The sequence below is a fragment of the Dipodomys spectabilis genome, unplaced genomic scaffold, assembly GCF_019054845.1.
Source record: "Dipodomys spectabilis isolate Male_0828 unplaced genomic scaffold, ASM1905484v1 ptg000119l, whole genome shotgun sequence".
NCBI lineage: Eukaryota > Metazoa > Chordata > Mammalia > Rodentia > Heteromyidae > Dipodomys > Dipodomys spectabilis.
The window spans coordinates 1,850,659-1,876,873 of record NW_024870796.1 but is presented as its reverse complement, the minus strand read 5'-3'; the positions used below and the strand labels follow the sequence as shown (position 1 = coordinate 1,876,873).

General features: G+C 42.7%; 1 protein-coding gene across 1 annotated transcript; it reads right to left on the bottom strand.

Moving 5' to 3' along the window:
* Nucleotides 1-3,498: 3,498 nt before the first annotated feature.
* Nucleotides 3,499-26,111, bottom strand: Sar1b (secretion associated Ras related GTPase 1B). Its single transcript, XM_042688982.1, has 7 exons — nt 25,971-26,111; nt 13,703-13,778; nt 12,464-12,583; nt 10,587-10,652; nt 8,441-8,544; nt 7,106-7,237; nt 3,499-4,196 (listed from the first exon to the last, which is right to left on the bottom strand). The coding sequence occupies exons 2-7, from the start codon at nt 13,758-13,760 to the stop codon at nt 4,080-4,082; spliced, it is 597 nt and encodes a 198-aa protein (XP_042544916.1). The 5' UTR covers nt 13,761-13,778; nt 25,971-26,111; the 3' UTR covers nt 3,499-4,079.
* Between the last annotated feature and the right edge of the window lie 104 nt (nt 26,112-26,215).

Sequence of the window (26,215 nt, the reverse complement as noted above, 5' to 3'; positions counted from 1 at the left end):
CATGTAAATAAAGGGCCTAACAAGACCTAGATATCACAATACCAAATAATCACCAAATAGCTTCAGAAAATGTAAACCTTTCCCCCTGAAATTATAGAAGTATATTGTCATTAATGATGGAAAGTATGATGAGGGGCGTGTGTTGCTGCAGATCTAACCCCGGGTCTCGTGCATGTTAGGTAAGCAGTGTACCACTGAGCCCATGGAAGGGTTTGGATGTGGTTAATGAAATCCTTTTTAATCCCAGAAGGTAAGAAACACTAGCATCACCGCTAGCCCGTTTAATGATTTTAAAGTAGCAATAGTCTAGAAAGCACTACAGAAAATGGAGCCAGTTGAGAACTACAGAAAAGAAATAATATCTGCTTCTATGTTGTAAACCACAGTAAATTTGTATATGGAGTTAAGCATATAAAACTAAAATTTAGGGGGGAGGGGGGAGGCTGGGAAGGGATGTGAAGGGTAAACCAAAGGAGGAGGCTGCAATGCTTGCTAAGAAATGTACGCATTATCCTGCCCATGTAATTGCAACCCCTCTGTACAGTATGTTCACAAATAAAATAAAATTAAATTTAAAAAAAAAAACTAAAATTTAGCTCTATGTAGGCAATATCTGAATTCATAACATTTTTGGCACTCATACAAAGATATGGGCTCAAGTAAGCCAAAAGTGAGGACTACTTTTTGTCATGTCTTTAGGAACTATTCACCAATTCAAAGATGCTATAAGTCTGTCCGAAAAGATCCACTGTGAGAACCTAGAATCTCTCAACCAGTTGGATCAAAGTATAACTAGCAGCAGTCATTTTAGATGTGAAGTAAGCATCCCTTTAAAAATACAAAAGAGGGACAGGTGCTAGTGGCTCACACCTGTAATCCCAGCTACTCAGGAGGCCGAGATCTTAGGAGCATAATTTGAAGCCAGTCCAGGCAGGAAAGTCTGTTAACTGTTATTTCCAACTAAACTACAAAAAATCCAGAAGTAGAGTAGTGGCTCAAATGGTGGAGCACTAGCCTTGAACACAAAAGCTCAAGGACAGCACCCACACCCAGAGTTCAAGCTCCAGGACCAGGGAAAAAAAAAAAAAAAAGGACTGAGGTCTTCTCTTTCTAGACTGGAATTTCACTTACAAACCTCTTGAGCCAGGTACCAGTGGCTCACGCCTGTAATCCTAGCTACTCGGGGCTGAGATCTGAAGAACACGGTTTAAAGCCAGCCCAGGCCAGGAAAGTCCAGGAGATCCTTATCTCCAATTAACCACCAGAAAACAAGAAGTGGCACTGTGGCTCAAGTGGCAGAGTGCTAGCCTTGAGCTGAAGAGCTGAGGGACAGTGCTCAGACCGAGTTCAAGCACCATGATTGACCAAAAAACAAAAACACAACAACAACAAATCCTTTTTACAGTGCTTGCCTTGTGTGGATTCCAGCCAATAACCTTGTATATAACTGTTAACTAACTACCCTCCAGTGCAAGGCACAAGCTTCACCTGTGTCCCCAGTTACCTGGGAAATGCTCCACAGGGCCCACTCTCATAGAGGACTTGCTGAGTCGTCTTCTCCATGAGCTGTGGCCCTGGGCAGCCTGCCCTCTGGAGGTTTCTCACGGCTGGATTTTAGGTGCTCTGGCTGGGAACTTTCCCTTCCTGCGAGCTGAGAGGAAACTTGCTAAGTTCAGCTGCATTTCCAGAGCCTCAGCCCCTAAGAATCTCAACATTCTTGAGGGAAAATATCCACCTTTAACTGTGGTCCATAGAGCAACTTTGTTTCTTTGATCCCACTGTCAGAGCTAGGAAGAAGATTCTGGAGCAAGCTGTTTTATGCCAGCGAGTATTTTTCCTCTAGAGAACTCAGAAAGCTTTTTCCTTGCTAACACTTGATGACACAAATAATTAAGATTATCACCAGAGCTCCTCTAGGAAATATGGAAGAAAGGCATGTCCCTGAAGGCACTGAAGACAGATCCCCACAAACAAGAGGCAGTTATTTCCTAGTTCTGGTAACTCAAAACTTCAGAAGTTTAGCTGGCTAACTGACAGACAAACCCATAGGCTGACACGTCATTTTCTGCTTTTCCTTCAGTTCTCTGATGTTTGTTAGCAGAAAAGAAGCTGTTTTATTTCCATTTACAAAGAAGCTGAAACTACTAAAATCCACTATTGAGAAATGACCTGGTCAGCTTGGGTAAGTATGAATTCTGTCCAGTCACATTTCTCAAACTGTTGCTGCTTCCTAGGTTATATTACTGATAATGGAAGGCCCATACTGTCTCCAACTTATCACAGGCTGGGGAAAGCACTAACTTTGATATTGCTGGAATAATCTTGTCTCAGTGGAATTGGCTGAGTATACTAGAAAGACTTGGTTTATAAAGAGAAATCCCAAATACAGTTTTTGGCACTTACCTTTTGTTTCATTTTATCTATGATGGGAAATTCAGAATAATGAAAAATAAGAACGTAACTTCTTGGGGTAGAGGCATGGCTCAAATGGTAGAGAACCTGCCTAGCAAGTGTGCAGATCCTGAGTTCAAACCCCAGTACCACTAGGTGCAGGTGGCTGACACCTATAATCTTAGCTATCAGGAAGCTGAGTCCTGTGGATCCTGATTTGAAGCCAGCTGAGGGAGAAAAGTCTGTGAGAGTCCATCTTAAACTAATGCTGGAAAATGCTGGACTGAAGGTGTGGCTTAAGTGGTAGAACTCCAGCCTAATGAGAACACATGAGTCCTGAGTTCAAGCCTTGTTACTGGCACCAAAAAACAAAACAAAACAAAACAAAACCACCTCAGTACCATAAAATAAATAAAAAAGTCAATCCTTTAGGAAATTGTAATGCTTTTCAAAAAACTACAATTTTCTTAGGCTATCTGTCCAGCAGTGAGGCTTGGAGACACCATCACAATATTATCATCCAAAACCAAAATTCTTCCTATTATAAAGAGCTGACAATAATTAAGAAAAAAAAAAAGAAAAAGAGAAATAAGCTTTCATTTTCTTCCTACAAAGAAGTAAAACAAAAAATGAAAAAGAACTAAGACAGGAGCAAAATCCTCCAAGAACAAACTGCTCCCCTTTCCTTAGACCTGCAATCTTCACAACATGACCACACACAATGCTGCCTGTGTTGGCCTGGTGTGTACCGCCATACCAGGATGATGGTGTGAAGCCTGAAACGTGCCTGTGAACGTTGGGAGATTGGTGCCTGTCACTACTTCTGGTGAAGCACAGATTGCCAAACTGGACACCAAGAACACTAGAACTGGGATGGGACCTCAGGGGCTTCCAAAGATACTCAGCCTGTGTACTACAGATGTGCTTTTCTATAGAAAAGAGCACTGACAATGGCAGCATCCTAATACACACGATTCAGGGAGAAATGTGGTATCTGGTACAACCAACTACCAAAGCCCTCGGGTCTGAAACATTATTCTAAATTCAAAGGGATCTATTTTCCCAACATCCCTCTCACAAGTATACTATTAAGTACTTGAGTTTTCATAGTATACTACCTAGATAAGACACACTCAAATGAAACATTTGCCCAACAAGGATGCTAAACATTAGAGTTTGTTTTATTGCATGACGTTTGCATAAGAAAAAGTATTCTTGAGGACTGTAAGGCATCATGCAATCACTGATAAGCCAATTATTAACTGCATACTTAATGGGTGGACAGAGAATCTAGTATTTAAAAACTATTTCCAAAAGAGTACATAAAAAAAAATTTAACATGATGAGCTTTACATATGGTTTATGTTTGTAGGTTCACATCGTTAAAAAGTGCTTCAAATGTACTGTTGGAAAGCTGCTCTTTACGAATGGTGCTGGGGAGAAGGTCAGACTAGAAACTGTAAAAACTATGAAGGAATTTGAAAGCTAATAATGTGGTATTCAAACTTACGTGAATCAGTTTTCAATTCTCACTCAAATTAAGTTGATATATTAATATATCTTTAAAAAAATCTATTTGAAACCAACGAAAGTCTATTGAATTCAAGTTACAAGTGTTGGGCGATCGAATCTCTGAGAAGGCCTTGACCCGGAGACCCCGCCTGGAACCCGTACCGTCACCCCCGGGGCTAATCGATGTACTGCGCCATCCAGCGGAAGCCTTCGCCGTACCCTTGCCTCTTCAGCACGCTGCACATGAAAACTTCCAGAGGCCGGGCGTTCAGCTCTTTCAGCGACACACTGCCCTGCAAGGGAAGAGCCACGTGACGGTGAAGTTTGGTTGGAATAAAAGCTGCTCTCACCAGCAGGCTCTGGGTTCTGCTTTAGAAGCTATGGCTGAATGCTTATAATCTTAGCTACTCAAGAGACTGGGACCTGGAAGATCAACCGGGAAGCCAACCTGGGCGGAAAAGTCTGTGATTCTATCTCCAATTAACCAGCAAGATGCTGAATTGGAAACATGGCTCAAGTGATAGAGCATGACCCTTGAGCAAGCAAAGCGGAATGAGAGCAAAAAAAACCCCCTGAGTTCAAGCCCTTGTACCAGCACAAAACCAAAACAAACTCAAGAAGATAAAATCCAAATTGACTTCACTGATATTAAAGACAAACACTGAGTTAGGTTTAAGATGGAAAAAAGCATTTTAAAAAAGTGGAGCTGACATTAAATAGACGAGGACATGGAGGCACACAGCCATAAACCCAACCAGCCAGGATTAGGAGGACTGCAGTCCAATGCTGGACCCAAGCCAAAAACAAAACAAAACAAAACAAACCCAAAACTCTAAACCAGGTGCCAGTGGCTCACGCCTAGCTACTCGGGAAGCTGAGATCTGAGGATCACCATCCAGGACAGGAAAGTCCATGGGACTGTTATCTCCAATTAACCACCAGAAAACTGGAAATGGTAAATGGTGCTGTGGCTCAAGTAGAACGCTAGCCTTGAGCACAAAGAGGCTCAGGGACAGTGCCCAGGCCCTGAGTTCAAACCTAGGACCAGTTAAAAAAAGATGGGAATGTGGCTTAGTGGTAGAGTGCTTGCCTAGCATGCATAAAGCCCTAGGTTCAATCCTCAGTACCACATAAGCAGAAAAAGCCGGAAGTGGAGCTGTGACTCAAATGGCTGAGTGCTAGCTTTGAGCAAAAGCAGCTCAGGGGCAGTGCCCAGGCCCCGAGTTCAAGCCCTAGGACTGGCAAAAAGAAGACTATCTGCAAAATAACAACAGCAAAGGGGCTAGGGATAGAGCAACTGGTAGAGCACTTGCCTAGCAAGAACAAGGCCTTGAGTTCCAACTCTAATGCTGCCAAAAAAAATCCTTGGAGGGCCAATTTTGTTATGACATTTGAGTAAGAAAAATTAGCATGCACAAGGTCTTGCGTTGAATCCCTAACCCCCTCCCACACAAGGCAGAGATTAATGTCTTCCAGATCAATGTTACCTAACATAATAATACTTACATGCTTTAGTAGTGCTCTACCCTGAAAGTATGTATGTAAACCAAGGAAATTCTATAAAGTTCTCCCATGATTAGTAATTATTTCTGGCAGTACTAGGATTTGAACTCAGGGCCTTATGTTGCTGCGCAGGTGCTCTACCAACTGAGCTACAATGCCAGCCATTTTTGCTTTATTTTTCAAATAGGATCTTGTACTTACTTCCCAGGCTGGCCTGAACTGTAATCCTTTTAGGCTTCCAACATCGTGGGGTAACAGGCTTAAGCCATCACCACCAGCTATTTCTCCATTTAAACCTATCTGAGATTTTTCTAGACTTCTCTTTCCCTGACTTCTTAATGGATCCATCATAAAGGAACACAAAAATAATGCGAGCTAGTGAAGTCTGAGGCAAAGAGTTCTAAGTTCCATGTCAACCTGGGCTATAAAGAACACCTCAAATAGTACCTTAAAGATTATTATAAGGTATACTTTCAGAAACCCTAAAACACTCTTATGTCCAAGTTTGTCTTACTTACCTCTGGTGAAACTCAGAATATTGAACATACTATTGGTATGCCTAAATACTTAAATATATTATTTGATGGATATTTGGTTTGTTTTTAGATGGTGTTGGGAATTGAACCCAGGGCTGCTTCTACTGAACAATATCCCTAGCCCTAGTGGCTAATTCTGAAAAGACATGATAATTAAAAGTTTCCCATAAGCACAAACCTTAGGAAGAACTGAGCCCAACACTTTTTGGGTCTCATTCTTCATTACTAGATAGAAATGAAGACATTAAAAAAGAACTGAATAGGAAGTGAATTGGAATGTGGCTTAGTGGTAGAGTACTTGCCTAGCATGCATGAAGCCCTGGGTTTAATTCCTCAGTACCACATAAACAGAAAAAGCTGGAAGTGGCTCTGTGGCTCAAGTGATAGAGCACTAGCCTTGAGCAAAAGCTCAGGGACAGTACCCAGTTCTGTCCCAGGACTGGCAAAAAAAAAAAAAGATCTGTAGAGTATTTTTACAATAAAAACGTACAAAAAAGTGTTAAAAAAATTGTTTTCTTAAAAAATGAATTTGTTGGGGGGGAAGGTAGCTCAGTGGTAGAGTGCTTGTCTAACATGCATGAGGCCCTGGGTTCAATTCCTCAGCACCACATAAACAGAAAAAGCCAAAAGTGGCGCTGTGAGGGCTGGGAAGGTGGCTCAGTGGTAGAACGCATGCCTTGTATGCCTGAGGCCCTGGGTTCGATTCCTCAGCACCACATAAGCAAAAAGAAAAAAGCCGGAAGTGACGCTGTGGCTCAAGTGGTAGAGCACTAGCCTTGAGCTGAAGAGCTGAGGGACAGCGCCCAGGCCCAGAGTTCAGATCCCATGACCGGACCCAAAAAAAAACAAAAACAAAAACAGAAGTGGCGCTGTGGTTCAAGTGATAGAGTGCTAGCCTTGAGCTGAAGAGCTGAGGGACAGTGCCCAGGCCCAGAGTTCAGGCCCAGAGTTCAGGCCCCATAACTGACACACTGAGACAGACAGACAGACAGACACACACACACACACACACACACACACACACACACACACACACACACACACACACACACACACACACACACACACACACACACACACACACACACACAGAATTTGTTAGCAAACTATCTTCAGGACATGTTTATCCTACAGGAATAAATATCCACAACTGTCTTTTTTACCTTTCCTGTTGTCTGACCATAGAGACCGAACATCTCTCGTAACCTCTCTTCACTGATGGCTTCAGGTCTGTCAATCTTGTTCCCAAGAATGAGTATAGGCACATTAGCAATTGTTTCATCTGTCATTAGTGACTGAAAAACAACAAAGAAACAAGTTGGTTTGAGACCACACAAAAGCTTACTCTGACAAAACAGGACTTACTCTACCATGCTGTAATATGCCCACTTGCTCACTAACTTCTCCACATCTTTTTCTTTTTTTTTTCCTTTTTGCTGGTTCTGGGGCTTGAACTCTGGGCCTGGGCTCTGTCCCTGAGCTTGTATGCTCAAGGCTGGTACTTTGATCCATAGCTCCACTTCTGGCTTTTTGTGGAAAGTGAAGATAAGAGTCTCACAGATTTTCCTGCCTGAGCTGGCTTCAAACTGCTCAGATCTCAGCCTCCTGAGTAGTGAGGATTACAGGTGTGAGCCACTGGCACCTAGCTCCCACATCTTAAAGTGAGTACAATGAAGCCATAAACTCAATTCTTTGGTCTCCCTAAGGCTCTTTCTGAAAAAGTTCACATTGCCTGTATGTATATGGGTAAGTAGAGTGGCTGCCTTGGAGGTGGACAGACCTGATTTCACTTCTGGTTCTGCTGCTTCTGAGTTGCGATCTTGGGCAAGTTAATTCCACGAAAACTCAGAGAGAGCAGGGAAAGAGCAGAACCAACCTTATTGGGGCTGAGAGTTAAATCACAAAATACTATGAATAATGCCTGGCACAAAGGAAAAAATCAGGAACTTTTGTACTTTGGACATTTCCATACGAACAAGTATTCATTCACCTGCAACCTTCAGTCCAATTCCATATTTGCTACTCTCTGGACTTAGATCTAGTTCTGCCTTGTTGCTGCTCTTGACCTGAGAGAGGGAGAAGAGGTAGCTAAACGTGCACCTGCCTTCTTCTAGAAGTAGAGACAATGATGGCATATTATTCAAATGCTGGCTTCTGACTAACTGGTAAAGAAATGGCATCCTAGGAAGCAGGAACTCACAATCAACCCACCCCCAGATGCAGCTGACAGTAACACACTGGAAGGGCACAACCTAGTGTCCTGGGGTCTTCAGGAAGTACATGTGTTAGTACTTCCTCATAGCTACTATTACTCCACATTATTCCCCTCCACTTTTGTGGTAATCATTGAGTTAATCCACTGCTATTCACAAGCTCAATAAATTGCCAAGAGTGTCACCACAGATTGCAGAAAAGTTGTACTTTGATACCTTCAACTCCAACCTATTCAGGCTGATAGGAGTGACTTCACCACAGGTAGTTTTAATTATTCAACTTACATCAAGTTCTTCTTTTGATTCCAACAGTCTTTCATGATCTGCACAATCCACCAGGAATACAATGCCATTGATAGCCGGAAGGTAGTTTTTCCATACTCTTCGGGCTAACAAGGAAACAATCAAGAGTTAGAATTTACTTGCTGATGAGACCTAGCAGATGGTGCGATCAGAGACTACAGAGCAGGCGCCTCCTGGCTGCCGCTTACTATATGCTCAAGTTCACGTTTCAGCTGGTGGTGCTTCCCACCAAAACTGAAATTTCAGACTTTGCTTGACTTGTGGGCAAAATACTTCACTCTCTAATTTTCCTACCAGAAGTAGAGTTAATATCTTCTACCATTAGACAATGATGCTCAGTAAGTTCTTTAGATTGCCACTATAGAAATCTCATCTTGCTGTAGGAAATTATATAAGCAGCACAAAGCATACATAATGGACAGTATTGGTTTCTGACATTCTAGCCTATCAATTTTTTCCAGTGACAAATTTGTACTGCCAAAAAAAATTCTATCACAATAGTCTTGGAAAAAAATGCCTAAGAAAAAGTAATCAAGGAGGGGAAAGAGCTCTACATTGAAACCTATAAAATTTTGAAGAAAAAAAAATTAGAAGATAGAAAGAACTTCCATGGTCATAGATTTGTAGTATAAAAATCAATTTACATATTCAATGCCCATCAAAATCTTAATGTCATTCTTTGCAGAAATAAATTCACATGGAAGTATAAAAGCCCCTATATGACAAAAGTAATCTTGAGCAAACAGTGCATCTAGGAGGGTATCACCATATTGGCCTTTAAATTATACTACAGAGCCATAGTAACAAAACCTGATCACACACACACACCACAAACCAATGGAACAGAAGACCCCAAAATAAAGTTACACTGCCACTGCCATCTAATTTTTGGCAAAGGAGCTAAAAGCAAATACTGGAGAAAGAAGTCTGTTCAGCAAATGGTGCTGAGGAAACCAGTTATCTACCTGTAGTAGACTGAAATTAGGCTCCTATCTCTGACTGTGAACAAAACTCAACTCCAAGGTGGATGCTAGTAGCCTATAATCCCACTCAGGAGGTAAAGATCTGAGGATCCAGGTTTAAAGCCAGACCAAGCAGAAAAATCCATAAGACTCATCAATTAGCCAGAAATTAAAGCCAGAAGTGGAAGTGTGGCTCAAGTGGTAGAGAACCAGCTTTGAGCAAAAAAAGCAAGAGAGCATGAGACCCTGAGTTCAAGCCCCAGTACCAACATACTCTTCACCTCCAAATGGATCAAAGAAAAGACCTAAAATTTAAATCTAATATGGGAAAACCCTGGAAAAGTTACAGGCACAAGGAATCCTTTTCTGAATAGGACTCCAATAGTTCAGAAAATAAAGCAAGAATGGACAAATGAAACTGAATCAATAAAAGTTTCTGTACAGTGGAAGAAATAACTCTCAGAACCAAGAGAAAACTCACAGAATGGGACAAAATCTTTGCTAGCTATTGAATGCGTAAAGGATTAATATCTAGAAGTAAATAGGAAAAGGATAACATGACTAATTAATGGAGAATGAATGAAAGAGACAGTTCTCAGAAGAAATACAAGTGGCTACCACATTCATGAAAAAATGTTCAAAATCCTTAGCTATAAAGGAAAAGAAAACCAAAACTACACTGAGATTCCATCTCACCCAATCAGAATGGAAATCATCAAGAAAACAAACAACAAACACCAACTGGAATATGGGGGAAAATGAGCCCTTGTACAGTGTAGGTAGGAATGTAAATTAGTGCAACAACTATGGAAATCAGTATGGTGGTTCCTCTGAAAAATAAAAATTTAGAACTAGGTAGATTCAAGTAGAAGTGAGAAAAAGCCCATCTACTTTACCACGATAAGCAATTCAGCAATTGTTTATCATGATAGTCATTCTAGAATTTTTTTTCCTTTTCTTTTTGGAAGTATTGGGAGTTTAAACTTAAGGCCTTATGCTTATAAAGCAAAAGCTCTACCATTCAAACCATACCCCTAATCCTACCCTTTGCTTTTAAAGCATTTATCTGGGATAGTAATCACTAAACTTTCCTGTACTGAAACACAATGGCTATACCTGTAGTAAGTTAAAAGAAAAAGAAAGAATACAGAGGAATAGATTCTTACCTTGAACATGGCCACCCAGATCAAACGTTGTAAAAGTCATGCCAGCAATAGTTAGTTCTTCTGAAGCTAAACAAAAATACAGAAATGCTTATATAACATGAAAATTAGAAATTTTCAGCACTTTTGAGGTGAGGCCAGCCCCAACTACAAAGCAGCACTCTGCCTCAAAAAACACACACACACAAAAGCCAAAACAGAAATCAATTTAATGTTGGATTACTTTAATTGCAAGCAAGGTCAAACCAAACATTTATAAACTAATAAAGGAGTATTTTGTTGACATGTCCCCTCCCCCTAGGTATGGTGGCACAGGCTGTAAGCCAGGACTCAGGAAGCAGAGGCAAGGGTTCAAAGTTAGGCTAGATAAGGAGCACTGTCCAAAATAAAAGTCGAGGATGCCAGGCACTGGTGGCTTACACCTGTAATCCCAGCTATTCAGGAGGCTGAGATCTGAGGATCGTAGTTCAAAGCCAGTCTGGGCAGAAAAGTCCCTTAGATTCTTATCTCCAACTAACCACCAGAAAACCAGAAGTAGAACCGTGGCTCAAAGTGGTAGAGCACTAGCAAAAAGCTCAATGGGACAGCGCCCAGGCCCTGAGTTCAAGCCTCAGGACTAGCAAAAAAAAAAAAAAAAAAAAAAAGTAAACAAATGACTTATACCTTATACCTAACACAAGATTACTCTGTAGGGCTGGGAATGTGGCTTAGTGGTAGAATGTTTGCCTAGCATGCATAAAGCCCTGGGTTTGATTCTTCAGTATCACATAAACAGAAAAGGCCAGAGATGGTGCTGTGTGGCTCAAGTGGTAGAGTGCTAGCCTTGCACAAAAGAAGTTCCGGGACAGTACCCAGGCCCTGAGTTTACGCCTCAGGACTGGCAAAAAAAAAAAAAGGGGCTTGGGAAGGTGGCTCAGTAGTAGAGCGCTTGCCTTGCATGCCTGAGGCCCTGGGTTCGATTCCTCAGCACCACATAAGAAAAAAATTTTTTTTAAAAAATAATAATAATAAAAAAGATTACTCTGTAGTCTCTTCCAATTCTGCTATTTTTGTAGACAATTTTATATACTCAATTTTACTATGATCATTTTTCTTTAATAGTATTGTTTGTTTATGCCACTCCTGGGATTGAACTCAAGTTTTTCTGGCTTTTTATTTCCCCAATCACAGCTGGTATTCTACCACTTGAGCCACACTTCTAGTCTGGCATTTTGCTGGTTAACTGGAGATAGTCTCAGACTTTTCTGTCTGGGCTGTCTTCCAACCTTGATCTCCCCCAGGTCCCAGGCTGTTAAGCAGCTAGGATTACAGGCCTGCATCACTGGTATCTGGCAATTGTATTGTTCTTGCTGGGTATGGTGGTTTATATCTATAATCCCAGCTCCTTGGGAGACAGAGACAAAAAAAAAAAAAAAAGGCATGAGACCCTATCTGAAAGGAAAAAAGGGGGCTTAGGGGTGTGGGGCAAATGTAGAGTGCTTGCAAATATGAGGCCCTTAATTCAAACCCCAGTACTATTTTGCCCCATTGTTCATGCTTGTACTTCTAGCTATTCAGGCAGCTGATATCTGGAGGACTATGGTTTATTGGCAACCTAGACAAAAGAGTTTTGCTAGACTCCATCTCCAAAATCACCAGTGAAAAGTTAGGGTTCAAGTGCAGAATACTAGCAACAAGTGAAAAATCCAAGCAAGTAGAGGTCACTATTTTAGTATGTTAGTACTATTCTAGGGACAGGTCAAACAACCTCATAATTTATCTACCTCATAATTTATCCATCCTCATTTTCCTCACTCCTCCCCAAAAACATAAAAGTGTTTGGTTGGTGTCTGACTCAGCGTCATTTTACTGGAACATGTGTCCTAGATTAATATACTTACTGGGATGCAATGTTGGCACATGCTGGCCAAGTCTGTCATCTTTTAGCATGTGCAGCAGTGTTGTTTTTCCTGCATTGTCCAGTCCAAGAAATACCAGTTTACCAGTTTTCTTATATAACCCTGCAGAGTAAGAACTATGATTGGTTAAAGTGTTATAAAACAAATTATCCAATAAGTCTAGGTTCCTAACATTTTCAATTTTTAAAAAATCTAAGTTATTTTCAGTTTGTGTGTGTGTATGTTGTATGCTGGTATTAAGACTTAAAGTTTCCTACTCTCACTGAGCTTTCTTCTCCCTCCTCCCCACTCTCTCTTTCTCTCTTTTTGCAAGTCCTGGGGTTTAAACTCAGGGCCTAGGCACTGTCCCTGAGCTTTTTTTGCTCAAGGCCAGCACTCTACCACTTGAGTCACAGCGCCACTTCTAGCTTTTTCTCCTTATGTGGTACTGAAGAACCAAACCCAGGGCTTCATACATGCTAGGTAAACACTCTACTACCACTAAGCCACATTCCCAGCCCCACGGAGCTTTCTTGCTCATGGCTAAAGCTATAAACCACTTGAGCCATGCCTGTAGGCCTTATTTTCAGTTCTAAAAGAGGTTTTTGTTTGTTAAGAAAGCTGAGCAAGGGCTGGGAAGGTGGCTCAGTGGCAGAGCGCTTGCCTTGCATGCCTGAGGCCCTGGGTTCGATTCTTCAGCACCACATAAGCAAAAAGAAAAAAGTCGGAAGTGGCACTGTGGCTCAAGTGGTAGAGCGCTAGCCTTGAGCTGAAGAGCTGAGGGACAGCACCCAGGCCCAGAGTTCAAGCCCCACGACCAGACCCCCCCCCCCCCAAAAAAAGAAAGCTGAGCAAGTAAGAGTACAAAGGCCCCAAGTTCAAGCTCTGGTACTGGCAAAAAATCAACCAAATAAAAACATTGGATTCCTAAGAAATAAAGCATTTATATATATAAATTGATTAATAAACAGTATATTTTTTAGGAATATAATTAACAACAATCTGAAGAAACACTAATTACTGTTGCCATTTTACTGATAAGGAAACTGGGGGTAAGGTGAAAAAAATTAAGTTGGCCAAGATTATGTAACTTAAAAGAATGAGTAATTGAATATGACTACATGATTTAAAAACACTTTTCCTTAAGAACTGGTTTACAGATGAAGTGGCTCAACACAAAGAAGCATACTTGTAAATGTAGTATTAAATAGGGTAATTAGTCATACAGAGAGCCAGCATTACCTAAAAACTGTAGCACACTGCTGAAACCACTGTAAATCCAATCAAATATGAAGGACATATCCAAGTCTTATAGGGTCTGAAAAAGAAGAGTTTGAGGTTTAGTACTCAACAGGAAACACTAATATACATTAAACACTAATGGTCTTACAACAAACCTGATCTATACTGATGTATTAAAAAAACCAAAATGCCATTAAGCCATCAAGTAGAGACTATTTTCTGCCCATCAAGGGAGCAAAGTAAAAAAGAATTACAACAACAGCCAAGGCTAGAAAAAAAATGTTGTAAAAGAAGGATAGCTAGTAGCAGGTTAAACTGGTACAAATCTTTTTCAAAAATCAAAGTGGCAGCCAGCCATAGTAACCCTAGTACTTGGGAGTCTGAGGTAAGATCTCAAGGTCACGGCCAGCCTGGGCTACATCGTGAGATGAGCGGAGCGGAGCGGGGGAAGGGGAAGGGGAAGGGGGGGGGGGGGGGCTACTCAAACTTGTTGCCCAGTTATCCTAAAACTGCAATTTCCCTGATCTCACCCACTAGCTAGGATTACAGGCAGGAACCACTGCACCTAGCTTGGTTTTATTTTTACTATTTTTATAGGTGTACCTGTTCTGGGGCTTGATCAGGGCCCAGGTATTGTCCCTGAGCTTTTTTGCTTAAGTCATTAGTGCTCTACCACTTGAGCCACAACTCTACTTCTAGCTCTCTTTTTTTTTTGGTGATTATTTGGAGATAAGAGTTTCCACAGACCTTCCTGCGTGGGCTAGCTTTAAACCTCAATTTTCAGACCTCTGCCTCCTGAGTAGTTAGGATTACAAGAGTGAGGCACAGATGTACACCTTATTTTTACTTCTTAAAGACAGTTGCACTCTGAATTGCCTAGACAGGCCTTGAACTTTCAATCTTCTACCTCAGTCTCCTGAGTAGCTTGGATTACAAGTATGTGACAAGACCCTGAATAGTTGGGATTACAGGTATGTTGCACCACATTTGGCTAGAATTTTGTTTTTACAGTAAATCAGTTCCTAAGATCAAGTGATCAGCAAATTTCTGAATAATTCCATTGTCACCATCAAAAGAATGAGATATACAACATATGATATATGTATACACATATATCCACACATACAAATATGTATATGTATATATCACATATATGTATATGAATATAATACCTTAGGTGTTCCTATTTCACTCAGATTAAAAGTTGTATCTCCTTAACTCGGCATGGTGGCACAGTTCTGTAATCCCAGCAACTGGGAAGCTAAGACAGGAGAATGGTGAGACCAAGGCCAATCTGGGTTACACAGTGCACTCAAGGACAGCCTGTGATACATAGCAAGACCTTGTTTCAGAAACAGAAAGAAAATCCCTGGGTGCTGGTGGCTCACACTTGTAATCCTAACTACTCAGAAGGCTGAGATCTGAGGATCGAGGTTTAAAGCCAGCCTGAGCAGGAATGTCCATGAAACTCTTTATCTCCAATTAACTACAAAAAGCCAGAAGTGGAGCTGTGGCTCAAGTGGTAGAGTGCCAACCTTAAGCACAAAAGCTCAGGGACAGTGCCCAAGCCCCAAATTCAAATTCCAGGCCCAGCGTGCACGTGCATAAAGCACACACACACACACCCCTACACCTCTAGTTCTGCCATTATTATTAGGGTTCCATTGTATGTGCAAGACCCTGACTTTGATTTGTAGCACCAAAAACCAGAACAAAACAACAACAACAAAAAGAAATTAGGATTTATTAGAGAATATATGTAAGTTTATCTTTCCTAGAGATTTTTTTTTTGGGGGGGGGGGGGTCCGGTCATGGGGCCTGAACTCTGGGCCTGGGCACTCTGGGCTTCAGCTCTTCAGCTCAAGGCTAGCACTCTACCACTTGAGCCACAGCGCCACTTCTGGCTTTTTTCTTTTTGCTTATGTGGTGCTGAGGAATTGAACCCAGGGCCTCATGCATGCAAGGCAAGCACTCTACCACTGAACCATCTTCCTAGCCCCTTTCCTAGAGATTTTAAGTTATATGTTTTTCAAAGAGAATTATAGTAACTTTTGTCATAGAGAATCAAACAAAGCAGTAGAATGTGGTGAGATATTTTATTCATTCAGTTCATATTTCCTGAGTTCATCTTAGGTTCAAGGTCCTGAACTAGGCATAATAGAGAATACAGAAAATGAAGATAAACATGGCTCTTTTCCTCACAAAGGCTATAGAGTGGTAAATTAGCTACACAAATACATAGTTAAATAGTGATTTAATGAAAACCCGTAGGATTTCAAGATTTATACAAACACAAAAAGAACTGCTTGTATTGCAATCTAAGTTCTTAAGTACTAATTTTTTAAATGAATAATGCAACAGAAGAAGTGTAGTATGCTTACATACTTTTATTCTATATTACAAGGGATACCAAGCCCGGGTGCCAGTGGTTCATGCCTATAATCCTAGCTAGTCAGGAGGCTGAGATCTGAGGATATCTGTTTGAAGCCAGACTGAGGAAGAAAATCCCTAAGACTGTTGTCTCCAATAAGCTACAAAAAAACAAAAAACAAAAGTGGAGCTGTGGCTCAAGAGGTAGAGTACTAGTCTTGAGCAAAAAAGCTGAGGGACAGCGCCCAGACCCTAAATTCAAGCCTCAGGGCAGGCACACGCGCACGCACGCACGCACGCACGCACGCACGCACGCACGCACGCACTGCACGCACTGCACGCAAGCACTTATAAAGGTTTTCTGGAAAAAAAAAAAAAAAACATTTAGCCTAAGCGTTAAAGATTAAATAGGAGTTTGGTAGAAGGTACCTCTTAAAGAGAGAGGTACTTCTCAGTTCAAGCTCCTCTTCAGATTGTTGTCCCCTCCCCCCCACACTTATTTCTCCCCCCCCCCTTTTTTTTCTGGGGGGGGCGTCCGGTTCTGGGGCCTGAACTCTGGGCTTGGGCGCTGTCCCTCAGCTCAAGGCTAGCGCTCTACCACTTGAGCCACAGCACCACTTCCGGCTTTTTTTTTTTTTCTGCTTATGTGGTGTTGAGGAATGGAACCCAGGGCCTCATGCATGCAAGGCAAGCACTCTACCACTGAGCCACCTTCCCAGCCCCTTTCCCCTTATCTTTAACCTCTCTCTTGTCAGTAGCTTCTTTTTCTTTTTTTTGGTCCAAGACTGAGATTTGAACCTGATACTTTTACTCATTGGCTAGCACTTTACCAACAAAGCCATGCCTCCAACCCCACCAGTAGTTCCTTACCTTCAATTTATAGTCACTATCAAAACTCTAAAATATTCTTTTCTCTCATTCCATTTCAAACTGTTTGTTTTGTTTTGCTTGTGTCTGTACTAGGGCTTGAGCTGAGGGCCAGGGTGCTAACCCTCGGCTTTTTTCACTCAAGGCTGGTGACTCTATCACTTGAAACACAACCCTACTTCTGACTTTTTGCTAGTTAATTGGAGATAAGAGACTCACAGATTTTCCTACCTGGGCGGCTTCAAACTGACATCCTCAGATCTCAGCCTCCTGAGAAGCTAGGATTACAGGTGTTCCTGGCCACTTCAAACTATTGAACCTGTTCTCATTCACTTCACAGGCTTACTTATTACATTTTATCATATCTGATTTTTACAACACCCTGAGAGATTTCAGAAGAAACTGTAACTAGTTCAAGATTACACCATTTATGAATCATAGACAGGCTCCATTCCACTTTAAATATTGTTCACAGGTCCACCCAGGATACTGCTCCCCTTAAGACTGCGCATGCTTCAACAGTGTCACCATGTCACCTCAGGCAGCTGTGGCCTCCCAACAGCTGTCTTTGATTCTCTCTCTCTCTCTCTCTCTCTGTCTGTCTCTCTCGCTCTCGACTTTTTCACTCAAGGCTAGGCTGGCATTTTACTACTTGAGCCATACCTCCACTTCCAGCATTTTGCTGGTTAATTGGAAATAAGTCTCTCAGATTTGTCTGCCAGGGTAGGCTTCAAACAAGATCTCAGATCTCAACCTCCTGATAAGCTAGGATTCTGTAATCAGCTCCTTGTCCTTCCAGTTTTTGTTATTGTTTTTGCCACTGTCTCTTCTAGTCCTAGCGTTCCATGTATTCTTCTATTGGCATGTGCCTTCACAGACCACCTCCAGTGAGAACTTACTTCTCCCAGAACTCTTAGGCTGGTGTTGGAGGCAGGAACACTTCAGGCATAGAGGGAGAAGATTTTGCTGTTGGGAAGGAGAATGGGCAGAGGTTTTAAGGTAGCACGAGGTACCCAGAGTTCCCAGGGTAGCAAAGAAGGAAGCCATACAAGGTCTAGACTACTAGGCTAGGAGTTTACCTTATACCTCCATCCACTATAGAGGGTAGAATTTATCACCTAAATCAGGACCCTTTAGTGAAAGGAAGCACTAACGGTAATTACATAAGACTGCCCAGCATAGCTGGAGCTGTGGTCTTCTGACTATGTAAAACAAAGCTAATCCAAGATGACATATCTTGCTAGGTACAATTAGTCTGGAGGCTATGTATAAGATGGATACAGACAAATCTTCAGTTCCTTGCACTAGGAAAAGGAAGAAAGAAAGAAAGTTGTGCATTGTGGTTCACACCTGTAATTGCAGCCACTTGGGAGGTGAAGACGGGGAGAATCAAAGTTTGAGGCCAGCTCAGGCAAAAAGTTAGAAAGGTACCCTCTCATCAGTGGGAGGCCATAGGTAGGAGGATGAAGGTCTGAGGATAGCCTTAGACAGAAATGTCAAGACCCTACTTGAAAAATAACCAAAGCACAAAGGTCTGGGAGCGTGGCTCAAGTGGTAAAGCACCTGTCTAGCAAGTGAAAGTCCTTGAGTTCATACCCCAGAACCTCCACCATTACCAGCAGCAGCAACAACCAAAACAAAGGGGGTTAAGATGTAGTGAAATTTTGAGAGGAGAAGCAAATATTAGAACAGCTATTGTGAGGAATGGACCCAGTTAAAAGACCACTTTAAAGAAGCTTAGATGTAGTAGTGTTAGAGAGCTTGCCTCAAATTTCTGAGGGCTGTGTTCAGTCCTCAGCACTGGCAGGGAAAAGATTTCTAGAGCAATCTAAGGGCTCAGTGGGTGATGAAAAGCAAATATTCATAGCACTGCAAGTCAGCCCTCATTTCCCACCCTCAATTCCAACATCTCCCTCCTTCCCCCTCCCCCCACACAATGCAAGTTTTAGAACATGGAATGGCTGGAGATTAGAGACTTCCAGGGTAGGGATAAAAAAGGACCAGGTTGGGCTGGGAAGTTGGCTCAGTGGTAGAGCGCTTGCCTTACATGCCTGAGGCCCTGGATTCGATTCCTCAGCACCACATAAGAAAAAAGCCGGAAGTGGCGCTGTGGCTCAAGTGGTAGAGCGCTAGCCTTGAGCTGAAGAGCTGAGGGACAGCGCCCAGGCCCAGAGTTCAGGGCCCACGACCGGACCCCCCCCAAAAAAAAAGGACCAGGGTGACAGGACTGTGAGGGCACTAGTGAGAGGGACTGAAGTGATCTGATCATAAATTCAGGCATAGATGTGCAGAATGGGAGCTGAGTGGGGACCAAAGCCAGGATTCTTACAGGATAAGGCCAGAATAGGGGGAAGGGCTGCCAGCCAAACACAGGTGGAGATGGAGTATGAGGTGAGAGAGGTGAAAGGTAGGCCAGGATTGTAACCGCAAAATAGAGAACATGGACTCAAGAGTTCAGAAAAGTTCAGGTCTGGGTGGTGGTAAGCCCCAAGGCCTGGCTCTTGAAGAAGAGATAAAGAGGAAGCAGAGGTGAAAGATCGGGGAAGCCAGGACAGAGGGACATTGTCCACAGTGACAGGCAAGAGTAGAGGTCATTACAGTAGAATGTTGGACTGAAACAAGAGTCAGAGTTCAGGGCTGGGAAGGTGGCTCAGTGGTAGAGCGTTTGCCTTGCATGCCTGAGGCCCTGGGTTCAATTCCTCAGCACCACATAAGCAAAAAGAAAAAAGCCGGAAGTGGCGCTGTGGCTCAAGTGGTAGAGCGCTAGCCTTGAGCTGAAGAGCTGAGGGACAGCGCCCAGGCCCAGAGTTCAGGCCCCACGACCGGACCCAAAAAAAAAAAGAGTCAGAGTCCAGGCTGAGGACGTGGCTCAAGTGGTAAAACATCTAACTAGTAATTTATACAGCCTGAGTTCAAACCCTAGTACTACCACCAAAAAATAGAAAAGAAGAAAAAAAAAGAAAGAAACACAGAAGAAAATTCCTCCTCCTCCTCCTCCTCCTCATTAGAGACGATGGTTGGTAGGTGAGAGCCATGAAGAATGTGGAATGAGGCAAGCCTTAAAGGGAAAAAGATCTGTTTTACATAAGGATGGTACCAGATTAAATAACAGAGAAACTCTACTTTAGAAGAGATATTTCTACTTCAGCAAAGTTGTAATTTAGAAGAACCTTAAAACAAACGAGGAGCTATTTACAAACAGAACAAGTTGTATTGGTTTTTTTTTTTTTTAAAGAAAGAAAGAAAAATAAACTAAGAATAAAAGTTATTTAGCTACAAACAGATACCTGAGCCCTGAGAACAGGTTACACAACACCATGAACATACTATTCAGACATGTGAAGAGCAAAGGTCAAGAACAAGGAACACATCACGTCAGCAGGTTTATTTATTGCAGGGACACCGAACAGGAAAAGGTCCTAGGCAGATTAAAAAGTGATCTGCTCAAGTAACAGGAAAATCAGTGCAAAGGCTGTAATGGAATCGAAGTTCTCAGATTACAAATAACTTCTTAGAACTTGGTCCCATTACACCCTTTATATGAAATGGCCACTGCAGGCCAATTCTTAGAGTAAGTAGTTTGCCCAACTGGGGAAGGGAACTAAGGAGTGACTGTGGATGGGGCTGGATTGCTTTTTTGAGGTAATGAAGATATTTTGTAATTAGTTACAGCATTGAAACTAAAAACATTGAACACTTCATGTGTGTGCATGTGTGTGCAAATGCTGGGGCTAGAACTCAGGGCCTGGGCACTGTCCCTGAGCTTTTTTGCTCAAGTCTAGTGCTCTATGACTTGAACCACAGCTCCATTTCCTCTTTTGGTGGCTAACTGGAGATAAGGGTCTCATGGACTTTCCTGCCTGGCTGGCTAGGATTACAGGTGTAAGCAACCAGAATCTACCTTCCAGTTAATTTCTTGTAGTGAAATTTCTCTATCTGATATGAAGGAAACTATTCTTTCCTTTTCTGGAGAATCAGTGATAGTATATTAATATTTAACGTGAAATCAGAATGCCATTAAAACTTTTTTTGCATTAAAAGTTGTTACCATTAAATTGAGTGTGATGACACACACCTAGTAATCCTAGTATTCAGGAGACAGAGGCAGAAGTATCAAGAGTTTAAAGCCCTTGCTCATGTAATTGTAACCCCTCTGTACGGTATGTTCACAATTTAAAAAAAAAAAAAAGAGTTTAAAGCCAACACAGGCTACATAGTAAGACTCTAAACCCTACTGCTCCCCAAAAATGTAATACATTATTTTGCAAATTGGCATTTAAAATCTTATATTTTCCTGGGGTGTCAGTGGATCATGCAAGTAATCCTATCGACTCAAAAGGCTGAGATTTGGAGGATCAAGGTTCAAAGCCAGCTCAGACAGAAAACTTTTTTTTTCCTTTTCTTTTTTTTTTTTTTTTGTCGATCATGGGGCTTGAACTCTGGGCCTGGGCACTGTCCTTGCGCTCTTCAGCTCAAGGCAAGCGCTCTACCGCTTAAGCCACAGCGCCACTTCCCAGAAAACTTTTTGAGACTCCAATATAAGCAGTAAAAAGCAAAGCTAGAAGTGTGGCTCAAATGTGCTAGCTGAGCAAGCAAGCGAAGCAAGCATGAGGCTCTCACTACAAAAAACTGTAGGCTTCTAGGCTTACCATTTTAAAAAATGAACAAATTCTACAAGATCAGCATTCTATCTGTAAGCTTAATTTATGAATCCTCCTAAATTTAAATAGTATTAGAAACACAAAGAAGGCCAAGGTCTGCTGAACCATAACCTATATATAGAATGTTTCAAAACCATACTGGCTTTACAATTTTTCTCTCCTATAACTGCTGGATTTTTTTCTATAGCCTTTAAAGTTTTGAAACTAGAGTACAAATAAACCTTATCTAGTCACCCTCCAAAAAAAAAAAAAATGACAATTACAAGTTAACTAAACTTTTAGCCTCATTCAAGAAATCAAAAACACAAGTTTCCTTTAGAAGTGACACTCAATTGAAAGAATATTAGGACCGTGACAAATATAGCTTTCTTTCCAGAGTATGAAAAGCAACAAAACAAAACAAAAAAACCTCAAAGTAACAACACCAAAAACTATATTAAAAGAAGGTTGGCCAGGCACGGTGGCGTATGCACAGTAATTCCAGCATTCAGAAGGCCAGCCTGGGCTATATGGCAGGATCATCTATAAAACAAAACAAAATGCTGCAGATGTAGTTCAGTAGTAATGCACTTGCCTAGCCTGTGTTAGGCTCAGAGACAATGCACTACTCTGAAACAACAAAACACAATATTTGCCTGGCATAGTAGTACTCACTTGTAATCCCAGCACTTGGATGGCTGAGGTAGGATGTTGGAGAGTTTGAGATCAGCCTGGGTTGCACAATTAAGACCCTATCTCAAAAAAGCAAAACAAAACAAAACAAAAAACTATAAGCAGTGGTACTCAATTTACACTGTGTTGAAAATGAACTATAAAACTTGTAGAGGGGAATGGGAGGGAAAAACAGAGAGCGAGGGAAGGAGTGACAAAGTCAAAAAGAAATGTACTCATATGTACTGACATGTAACTGTAATCTCTCTGTACATCACCTCTATAATAATAATTTTTTATTGTGAAAATACTGTACAGAGGGGTTACAATTACATGGGCAAGATAATGAGTACATTTCTTATCAAGCATTGTAGCCTCCTTCTTTGTTTTCCCTTCCCATCCTCCCCCCCCATAATAATTTTTTTTTTTTTAAAGACAGGTGCTGGCAGCTCATGCCTGTAATCCTAGGTACTCAGGAGGCTAAGATCTGAGGATCATGGTTCAAAGCCAGCCCACGCAGGAAAGTCTGTAAGACTCTTCTCTCTAATAAACTACCTGGTAGTGGGGCTGTGATTCAAAGTGGTAGAACACTAACTAGCCTTGAGCAAAAGAGTTCAGGAACAGTGCCCAGGCCCTGAGTTCAAGCCTGGTGGCTGACAAAAAAAAAAAAACCAAAAATCACAGCCAGGAGCAGGTAGCTACTCATGAGAATGAGATCTGAGGATCCTGGTTCAAAGCCAGCCCAGGCAGAAATCCATGAAACTCTTCAATTAAGCACCAAAACCCAAAAGTGGAGCTGTGGCTCAAGCTAGACTTGAACACAAAAGCTGAGAGACAGCATCCAATCCTGTTCAAGCCCCTGAATTGGTACAAACACACACAAAGATATAACTACTCCCCCCCACACACAGACACATACACAAACACAAAAAAAAACATAGGTTGTTTTGAGACTGAGTATTAAATCTGAACTTGTGTACTGAACTAAGAATATCAAAATCACTTGATGACTAATACAATCCTCAAAACATTTGAGTGCTGGATTTATAGACATATGTAACACAGAAGTAGTTTCTAAAACTATACACAAGCAAGAGAAACTTTTCAATACTGTGATTTAAAAATTATTTGCTTAAGAGCCAGGTGCTGGTGGCTCATGCCTGTAATCCTAGCTACGCAGGAGGCTGAGAGCTGTGGATCACAGTTCAAAGCCACTCTGGGAAGGAAAGTCCGGGAGACTCTTATCCCCAATTAACCACCAGAAAACCAGAAGTGGTGCTGTGGCTCAAGTGGTAGAGTGCTCACTTTGAGCTGAAGAGCTCAGGGGCAAGTGCCCAGGCCCAGAGTTCAAGCCCCACAACTGACCAAAAAAAAAAAAATTATTTGCCTAAAAAATTACCTGCTCAGTAATGTTTTCTCAGGGAAAAATTTATATGAGTTCAGCCAACTGTGTACTTAAAGAAGGGAGTGGAGAAATGAATCATTACTATTGAATTCTAGTGTGTAAGCTTGGAATGATGTGGCAGTGATTTCTATTTCTGATAGACTAATCTTTTGTGTCATGTCTTGCTTGAATTTTTTTTTCTTTGTCGGTTGTGGGCTTGAACTCTGGGTGCTGATCCCGCGCTGTTCAACTCAAGGCAAGCACTCTACCACTTGAGCCACAGTGCCACTTCCAGTTTTCTAGTGGTTTATTGGAGATACGAGTTTCAGACAGGCTTTGAACCATGATCCTCAGATTTCAGCCTCCTGAGTAGCTAGGATTACAGGCATGAGCCACCGGTGTCCGGCTGCTTGAATTTTTATTCAAGCACAATATTGCAAGGCAAAAGAAGGTTAAAATGCACTTTTTTTTTTTTTTTTTGCCAGTCCTGAGCTTGAATTCAGGGTCTGGGTACTGTCCTGGAGCTTCTTTTGCTCAAGGCTAACACTCTACCACCTGAGCCACAGCACCACTTCTGGCTTTTTCTCTTTATGTGGTACTGAGGTATTGAACCCAGGGCTTCATGCATACTAGGCAAGCACTCTACTAGTCCAAAATGCACTTCTTATGGTATTGGGGACTGAATTCAGGGCTTCTCACTTGGGTTTTTACTACTTGAGCTGGTGAACTAGAGATAAGAGTTTCTTGGATTTGTCTGCCCTGTGGGGCTTCAAACCCTGATCCTCAGATCTCAGCCTCTTGAGTAACTAGGATTACAGGTGTGAGCCACCAGTGCCCAATTAAAATGCATTTAAGCTGTTTAAAAATGAAGACGGCACTTTTATTTTATATAAACTCAGAAAATACCAATGAAGTACCTCCAAATTTTAACAGTTTTCTCCTTGAGTCTGGGTCCTGCTACTAGCTCAAGCTGGCCTCAAATTCTGAGCCCAAGTGATTGATTTCCCTTACCCCGCCCTCAGCCCCAAGCTCCAGCCTCCTGAGTAGGTGGAACTAGTCACACTGTTGGGTAGGTGTTATCTTAAAAATTTTTAAAGTTTGGGGCTGGGAAGGTGGCTCAGTGGTAGAGCGCTTGCTTTGCATGCCTGAGGCCCTGGGTTCGATTCCTCAGCACCATATAAGCAAAAAGAAAAAAAAAAAAGCTGGAAGTGGTGCTGTGGCTCAAGTGGTAGAGCGCTAGCCTTGAACTGAAGAGCTGAGGGACAGCACCCAGGCCCAGAGTTCAGGCCCCACAACCGGACCCAAAAAAAAAAAAAAAAATTTTAAAGTTTGAAATATTCTAGCCACAAACACAAATCTACTGAAAAAGAACAATGAAAGGCACACGTTGCTCTACCATGACCCCCCTAGTTAAGTGACAAATTGTAAACCTCTCTTAATTCATCGTCTGTAAAAACAGATGTACTGTTGTGCTTCCGGAGTAGGGCCTGAACACTCCCGTCACAATTTTCTCCTTTCCTTCTATCATTTGCTTCGGCTCGACTTTTACTCTCAATCAAAACTGCTAACTGAACCGTGAGTCTTCTCCAAAGTAAGACTACTTGGCAACATGAAGCTTGAGGTACGAACATGCAAATATAAACAACAGTAGGTTTGATTTTTTTTTTTTTCCTACCCACTGGACCCAATATTAAAAAGAGAGAGAGAAAAAAAAAAAACTTTTTCCGATGAAATCTATGTCTTGGTTTTTCAAACACATTTTCATCTTGCTGGGAAATCCTGAACACTTCATAAATCATTAGTGTCCCGCCCCCCCCCCCCGCCCCCCAACAGCAGGGTTATCATTGATCTCCCCCCCCCCCTCTCCGGGCTACCCACTCCACTGGGTCTTGGGCTATTTAGGAAGGGGCTTCGGCCGGCCCTCCACTGGGGGGGGGACACAGCTTGCACGCAAGCAAGCCCCGCATCGAAGCCCGTCCAGCTGTCAACGATCGCCGCTGCCTCCGCTTCAGCCAAGTGGGGGAAACTGAGGCCCGGGGGCAGGAGGAAGCTGGCTGGCGACCCCTTCCTGAAGTCACTGCGCCCGAGGGGGCGGCAGCTCGGGCCCCGCGCGCGGCACCCGCAGGACCAGTCGTCTCCCCCCGCCCCTTCCCACGTCCCCCCCTCCCCACCCCACCCCCCGCCTCGCGCCGCCTCATTCCAGGGCGGAAAAACAGACGCCCCCCCCCCCCGTCTTCCTCTGGAGGCTCCGACGGCCCCCCCCAAAAGTGCGCTTTCCCCGAGATCCTGCGCCTGACGCCTGCCAACCTCCACCGAAGGAAGGGCTGCCACCCACCTGCCACAGGAGCGGACGCGTTTCCCTGCTCGGCGTGGGCCCCACAGCCTCGGAGACCGAACTGCAAAAGCGCGATGGCTGCCGCGGCCCCAGCTCGTCCGGCAGCTCCTTCCGGGCCCGCGGGTGCCTCACTGACGACGGTCCGCGGGCCCGCAGCGACCGCGCGCGCTCGGTTCCGCCTCCTCGAGGACCAGCCACCAATCCCCGGGCCGAGCGCGCCCCGCCCGCCCGCTGGAGGGGGGGGG